The sequence below is a fragment of the Notolepis coatsorum genome (assembly GCF_963971535.1).
Source record: "Notolepis coatsorum genome assembly, contig: SCAFFOLD_1039, whole genome shotgun sequence".
NCBI classification, from domain to species: Eukaryota; Metazoa; Chordata; class Actinopteri; order Aulopiformes; family Paralepididae; genus Notolepis; species Notolepis coatsorum.
The window spans coordinates 54,010-62,500 of NW_028172613.1; the positions used below are offsets into that span (position 1 = coordinate 54,010).

Below are 8,491 nucleotides of genomic sequence, written 5' to 3' on the forward strand. Positions count from 1 at the left end.
TCTCAAGACTACACTCTGCAGCTAGCTGTGGGTAACTAAACTTACCAAGCCCTATAGACATCCCAATGTGACTTGGCATGTAAGGACACGAGTCAAGATGAGCTAGGCAGGGAATTAGCACAAAGATACTTAAGTGAACTGCATGTTTTACAATATGCTTCATAGTGAGGTCCAAAACCTTCAGTCTGATGTACATCCTATGCTCTTTACCTCCAACAGGACAGAGAAAAGACAAATTTCCTATGTCCAAACCGCCCCACCTAATAGACAGTCCCCTCCCCACTGTATATTCTCTCCCACCCACCCCCTCCTAATATACAGTCTTCTCCCCCCACCGTATGTATATATTCTCTCCCCACCGTGTGTATATTTCTCTCCCACCCACCCACCCCCTCCTAATGTACAGTCTCATCCCCATCATATGTAAATACACTCTGTCAAGATCTATTCTATGGGTAACAGTACTGTATATTTGCATATCATGATATATGTCACAAATGTAACAGTACTGTATGTCATGACATTCATTTCAGATATCCACATTGATGGTGATAGGAGTGTCCGGGACTGCACCAATAAAATGATGGACAGGTATTATTATATTATACTATGATTCTACTGTCACCATGTATGCATATGCTCACTACATGTATGTATTGCTCCATCTCCGGTACAGTACGGTACATGGGTGTAAAAAGTACCCAGAAATTATACTTAAGTGAAAGTATGGGTACTGTCTCAAAATCTGACTAAAGTAAAAGTCAAAGTATCTGGCTAAAAACACACTTGAGTAAAAGTAAAAAAAGTCCTACTTTTAAATGTACTAAAAAGTAAAAGTAATTTTTTTTGGAAAGGAATAGACCAGGGGTCTCAAACTCATTCCATCATCGGCCAAGTTTTCATTTTAACTATACATTGCCAGGTGAGTTAGTTGAAGAGGTGAGCCAATTAGTGAAATCATCAGCTGGTGTTTAGGCAAGGCTGGAATGAAACCAAGCATACACTCTGCCCACAATGGAACGTGTTCTGTGACAGATAGACCATGCTGAATTGAAAGAACAGAGGACACTTTTTTTGCATTAAAATTATTTAATGCACTTCTCCATTGAAGGTAAACTAACGTTCACATCACAGCATGAATAATATCACAAAGCAAGCCTAGTAATAGACACAATATTTCTGACACTGTGATTACGTTCCCTGATGTCCATAGATACCAAGAATATGCAAATGGCCTTGTAGAAGTGGAGCAATATTTTATTTACCTAGGTATATATTTTAGGCGGATTTTCACCACGGGTTAGGGTTATTTGTCATTTGACCTTGTCCCAATTATTATTTATTTTTTATTTATTTATAAATGCGTATGCTCCAAGTGGGGCATACTAACGGAGACATGTCTCAAGGGGGGTAGGAGGGAGGGAGGGGGACATTTTTTTTATTCATTGTAAACTGCTAATTATAATATATTGAAAAAAATAAAAGGTTCAAATGCTTCCTGTCTTGTATCTCATCCTGTATCCATACGCCTGCAGTAGTTCTATCTATTACTCAATTGCAAAATTCTTATATACTATGATTCTACTTTCACCATGTATGCATATGCTCACTACATGTATTTATTGCTCCATCTCCACCCACTACAAACATGGGAACTCTCTAACCCCCAACGCCCCCCATCTCTCTGAGTGCTCGTCTCTTAGTGCGGACCAAGGTGGTGGATGTCTCGGGGTCTTGGCCAAGATTGCAATGACTGTTCTACGTGCACCACGAGGCAATGGATCGGCTCCTTACCGTCTTCTGTCCGTGGTTTCATTGCTGGGTTAAGTACTTCTATTCTATTCACATATATGCTTACTAGAGGTGTAACGGTACACAAAATCCACGGTTCGGTACGTACAATTTTCGGGGGGGGGGGGAATACAAAAAAGATTGCTTCATTTATTTATTTAACTATTAAACAATATAAAACGAATTGGCCATAATTTACTGTGCAACCTAAGGCTTACTGCTGTACAGTGATGGGTATCGTTAGGATTTTATCGATACTACTACTCTTATTGATACTGCTTAACGGTTTGGTACTTTATCGATACTCTTATCGGTTCTTTTTGCTTATTTTTTTGCAAGAAAAAAATTAATTAAGGACAGAATCGACATTGCTTTATTATTTATACAACTTTAATACTTTATAAATAAGTATTATAAATATAATTTCTTCAGCAACCGCAGCAGCAATGTTCTTTTATATAACTTTATAAATAAATATAATAAATGAATATAATTTCTTCAGCAACAGCAGCAACAATGTTTTAAATGTGTCTGACTCTGAATTATAGACTTTTTATAATAAACAACAAATGCAAAAGGCTAACAGAAGTTCAAACAAACAAGATTAAAGAACCTAGAAAATTATCCTAACAGTTCTTATGCAGAAAAAACAACATATCTGCCTTCTTTAGAACGCTGCGCTCTATCCGCCATCACGACTCAGTGCATGCAGACTCAGAGGCAGAGCTGTCTGTGTGCAGCGCGCTTCAGCACGGGGACAGCACTTTCATTAAGGAGTACCTGTATGTATAAGAAGTACCCGTATGTGTAGCGACTCGCGAGGAGTGTGTAATAATGACTCGCTGCGGCTCGCTTCTCGTGCAGAGACAGAGAGAGATCGTTCACAACTTTTAAATAATAATAATTTCTCTAGAGTATCGATAGCAGTACCGATGACGTCAGAGCTTATAAATACTCCGGTATTTTCTAATATAGTACCGGTTCCCATTTAGAACCGGGGTCCGGGGGTCATCCCTACTGCTGTAACCTACTAATGCTTACCACTTGTATCTATTGCTATGTCCGCCCATTACAATCATGTGAGCTGTATTAACGCCTGTCCCGTCTCTCCCTGTGAGTGGCTGTCCAGGAGTGTTGGACGTCCCGTCAGGGTTCCCACGGACCTGGAAAACATGGAAAACATGGGATTCATGGGATTCATTTTCCAGGTATGGAAAGGCATGGAAACTGAGCAAAAGTGACCAATTACATGGAAATAGAAACAGTTGTCCTGGAAAATTTTATTGGATGATGTGTAATAAAATGTAACTATTGAGCACAGAATTAACATGAGTTTATAAAAACCCTTTACACGTGAACAGCTTTTACTGTAGATAGAAATGGATGATCCCATGTTGTAGAGCATGCTCTTGGCATCCTATATGGTATATTGGATGTTGGAATTTGATGCAGGCAGCTTGGTGAGCAAATGGAGCCTTGGCATCTACAGTGAAACTTGAGTGAAACTTCTTATGCAAGTTTATCCTCAAATGTAAGTAGCTGTGTTTTAACTGTGTGGTAAACCTGGGTTTATCAACGTTAGTTAGTAAGCAGTGCAATCTTGCTAACTAGCTAGCCAACGTTAGCTCTCATAACGAGCCAGTTAGCCAGCGCCAGGTACAGTAGCTAGCCAACGTTAGCTCTCATAACGAGCCAGTTAGCCAGCGCCAGGTACAGTAGCTAGCCAACGTTAGCTCTCATAACGAGCCAGTTAGCCAGCGCCAGGTACAGTAGCTACCAACGTTAGCTCTCATAACGAGGCAGTTAGCCAGCTCCAGGTACAGTAGCTAGCCAACGTTAGCTCTCATAACGAGCCAGTTAGCCAGCGCCAGGTACAGTAGCTAGCCAACGTTAGCTCTCATAACGAGCCAGTTAGCCAGCACCAGGTACAGTAGCTAGCCAACGTTAGCTCCAGGGGCGGGGCTAGGGGGTGGCTACTTGGGCTCAAGCCCCGAATGTTTTCTGAAAAGCCCCGAAATCCATAAAAAAAAAAAAAAAAAATCTTTTTTTTTCTGACAATTCATCATTGTTACATGAAAATATGTTTGCACCAGATTTAGCAGAAGCTAATTTCCATCTGTGGTCTATCCAGCTGCTAACTGTATTTGAGTGAGTTAAGTCTTGGTGTCATGGTAGACTCAGACCTAAGCTTTAAATCACAATCAACAAGTTGACAACTTAATTCTTCCACCTTAGAAACATAGCATTTATAAATCAAAAGGACGCTGAAAACCAGATCCACGCCTTTATTTCAAGCCAACTCGACTACTGTAATGCACTCCTTACCGGCCTCCCGAAAAAATACGATGATAACTATTTTATTGCAATGCACTATTGCATTATTTTATTCTATTTTACTAACTATTTTATTGCACTGCACTATTTTACTTTGTATCAGTGAATCATAGACGCCTGGCCATAAGAGCATTCGGAGCATCTCTGCTCTCCCACTATTGAACCTGGGGGAGCAAAGGTATGCTCTTGCTCCACCACTTTTTGATCATATGAAAAATATGATATACCCCCCCCCCCCCCCAATATATAAATCTAACCATAACTACGTTATGGTTAACTGAGTTTTATAGTGAAAAGAGCAGCTTTATTGGTCAATATTGAAGGCTCTATATTGCAGGAAATTGCACGTACAGGTTAGCTTGCAAAAAAAATTAAAATTTTGAAAATAAAAAAAAATAAAAATAAAAAGGCGGGCACCTATCTGGGCTAAGCCCCGGATCTCCTATAATCCTAAATCCGCCCCTGGTTAGCTCTCATAACGATACAAAAGCTTTTACAAACGCTTTTACAGAGTAAGAGTAGTAGGGGTGAAACGATGCAACCTCACAGCGATTAATTTCGATTATGATTACGAGGAGTTGAGAAGAGTAGGAAAAGAAGACAGGAGCGGACACGAGGGGAGGTGTGGAGAGGAGGACAGGATGAGATAGGAGAGGAGTGGAAGAGAGAACATATATCAATCCCAGTGCTCATGTGTTCCAGTTCAATAAATTGTTGTTCATCTACAGCTTGTTGCATTATTTCATGCATTGATATTATCAATAAGACATAATCTCTAAGCATTTACAATGTAGACTTGATTGGTACATCTTTTAAATCAAGTAAGTAGTCAGGTGTCCTAGGGGGTTGTGTGTGTGAGGGGAGGGGGGCGCGGATGGGGGCGGAAAACTTCAGGGGCCTATAGATCATCACTTAATATGGTACCTGGAAAATCAGGAGGTAGTATGGAAAAAAAATTCAAGGCAAGCGTGGGAACCCTGCCCGTGCTGAAGACCGGGAGGATGCGACCCCCTCTGCGCCTCTCCGGCTGTCTCGATGTGCCGAAGACCGGGAGGATGCAACCCTCTCCGGCTGTCTCGAAGTGCTGAAGCTGAAGACTGGGAGGATGCGACCCTCTCTGTGCCGCCCCTTAGCTCAAATAGATCCGCTATCAGCTCTATCTTTAATCTTCAAAATGTTCAGTTGCTATGTATGTGTGTGTTGGGCCAGCCTTTAGTATTTTAAAATAAAAAGAAATTATAAAAACGGCTAACTTTTGACTATTCCATGTTATTGATGTGTTAATGTTTAAACAATGCATTTTCAACGCTCATGCTTTAATGTAAAGTTTGGTAGACGTCTATGTCATGACGTTGAAACAACGTCTAAGCTTAGACGTTCAAAACACGTCTAAGCTTAGACGTTAAAAACACGTCTGGAATAGACGTCTACCAAACTTTCACTTTTCACCCCATTCTAGACTGATTTTAGACGTCTATGTCATGACGTTGAAACAACGTCTAAACATAGACGTTCAAAACACGTCTAAGCTTAGACGTTAAAAACACGTCTGGAATAGACGTCTACCAAACTTTCACTTTTCACCCCATTCTAGACTGATTTTAGACGTCTATGTCATGACGTTGAAACAACGTCTAAACATAGACGTTCAAAACACGTCTAAGCTTAGACGTTGAAAACACGTCTGGAATAGACGTCTACCAAACTTTCACTTTTCACCCCATTCTAGACTGATTTTAGACGTCTGTCATGACGTTGAAACAACGTCTAAACATAGACATTCAAAACACGTCTAAGCTTAGACGTTGAAAACACGTCTGGAATAGACGTCTACCAAACTTTCACTTTTCACCCCATTCTAGACTGATTTTAGACGTCTATGGCATGACATTGAAACAACGTCTAAACAGATGTTCAAAACACGTCTAAGCTTAGACGTTGAAAACACGTCTGGAATAGACGTCTACCAAACTTTCACTTTTCACCCCATTCTAGACCGACTTTAGCCTAGACGTCTATGGGCCATTTAGACGTCTTTTAAACGTCTATTCAACGTAAAATTGCTCAGAGGGTAGGTATACAGTATGATAACTACATCTCTGACGTAGGGCTGGGCGATATGACGATATTATATAAATATCGGGTACAGTTCATTAACGATACACTTTTTTAACGTATCGTGGATATCGTGATGTTTTGCCCAAGAGGATTGTGTCGCGTCAATCTGGTCCACCCCGTTCAAACTTTTGAACAACGCCGCTCCCACACACGCACTACTGCATCAAAGTTAGTACTTATGATTAACAAAGGCATTCGTTTTGTGGCATCAACATTATATAGTTACACGTTATATAGTTACACATCAGCGTATTTACCCAAACATAGCAACGTCCGATGACGACATAGATAGCAAGCGTTACTGTTCATATCTCAGTCCGTGCCGAGTTGTGCGTGCCCATTCTGCGGTCTGTTAATAAAGTTTTCAATCAGACGGATGTATGGAAAGGCTTTTATTATAACATTTGTTGCAGTAAAATCATTATGCCTCGTTGTCATGCTGCGGTGCGCTAGTAATCACTCGTCGGCTGCGGTGAGCTGTTGTTGTTGTCGTTGAGCTGAGCTCTCGTTAAAATCAAGGAGGGCATTCAGGAAGTAAAAAAAGAATAGTGCTGCTTGCCGATTGGTGCTAAGAACAGCAGGGCGGGTACAAGCGGTGTGACGTAATTGGCAGACTCGACTGTCAATCAAAATTATTCCGTTGCCGGCTGAATGATTGAATGAATGAACGTTATTAACGATTGCACAATGGGTACAATACAGTACAGCTCAATACAACAACAGTGGACTGACTGGAGGATGAAGACCAGAAAAAGACTTTCGGCTTTTTTACATAAGGGTCCTCCATTTTCAATTCATCAAAACATTTAGAGACATACAAATATACAGTAGTTTCATAAAAATGCTAAAATCCTATTGATTGATTGATTGATTTAAAACTTTATTAACATATTGCAGAATGGGTACAGTACAGCTCAATACATACAATTGTTAAGGGGATGCAGACCAGCGAAAGACTTTCGTCTTGTTTACATCAGGGTCCCCCATTTTCAATTCATCATATTTCATATCTAAATTATATAATATCTCATTGCTAAATATATGCAATATATAATCTAATAATCCAATAATCTAAATCTAATATATAATATAAAAATGCTAAATGCATGGGTATTTTATTTTGTCTTTAATGTTAGCTTGCAAACTCAAATACTGTCTTGGTAAGCCTCATAATGAATTGTTTGGGGAAAAAAAGAAAAACATCGTGATGCGTATCGTGTATCGCCGAAAGGTCAGAAAATATCGTGATATCATATTTAGGCCATATCGCCCATGTCTGACGTTTATAACAAACCAAACCGTTTGAAAATCGGTTGAAGATGTAGCAAGCTATGGTTATTTCAATAGCACATGCACCATAGACATTCATGTTAAGAGTGGGTGTGCTTCCTGTGGCAAGATGGCCGCCATGTGGCAACGTCGGTCTCCATTGGCCAGCATTGGCGCGGGTGAGTCATCTAGCCTTTATATATATATATATGAAGGAAAAACACCGCCAGGCACACGAGACAGAATGAATAATCGGACACGTCTTAAGTGTTATTACTTCTATGAATCGGTGCTATTGCTGTGCACCCACTCCCGTGTCTGGTTCCTTCCAGGGAGGCGACAGCTGAACATGGACCAGAGATCTGGCCCTGGCTCCTCCAGCGGGCTGGCTGGACTTGGAGGTCCGTCTAGGGTTACAGAGCTGCCCGTTGTCCGCCTCTCCCTCTCCCTCCCTGGCTAGACGTGTTGTACAAGAGAGAGGGGGGGGGGGGGGGCGCTCAGCGGGAGCCATTGTTTACCTGCATATTCTTCCGCTTCTCCTCTTCGTGTTTCATCTGCGCGGACATTTTCCTCCCACTCTCCTTCATCCTGTAGTAGAGTAGGAGAACAACGTTTTTTTTTTTTTTATCCACTTTTTCTCCTGTTTTTCTCCGATTTCTCCCATCCCAATTTCGTCCCCTTCTGGTCGTTGCTCGCATGTGCCCCCCACTGGTCGGTCTAGGGAGCCCTGAAGTCTAACCGATGCTTCCTCCGTCACATAGGAGACAGCCAGCAACCTCTTTTCACCTGCCAGCGCGGACTCTCATTGGTGAAGTGTAACGCGTGGGAGGCTCACACTACCTTCAACATATCCCTTCTTTGCTGTGCAGGCGCCCTGACCGACCTGTAGGAGTCGCTGTTTACAATGACCAGATTACCACCCCACCGGCTTCCCTCCCGCTGACTCTGCCAATTGAGTCAGTATGACGGCCGGCTTCGA

The 8,491-nt window shown here is 41.5% G+C and overlaps 1 protein-coding gene across 1 annotated transcript in view; it reads right to left on the reverse strand.

Annotated features, from left to right (window-relative positions):
* Window positions 1-565: 565 nt before the first annotated feature.
* Window positions 566-8,491, reverse strand: part of LOC311248006 (uncharacterized protein) — a gene marked incomplete at its 5' end in the record, with an annotated part of 16,444 nt that continues 8,518 nt past the window's right edge. The window contains 2 exons of the mRNA XM_084338972.1: window positions 566-2,954; window positions 8,031-8,100. Of these exons, the coding sequence (XP_084195098.1) occupies window positions 2,829-2,954; window positions 8,031-8,100 (196 nt within the window). The remainder of the gene's footprint in view (window positions 2,955-8,030; window positions 8,101-8,491) is intronic.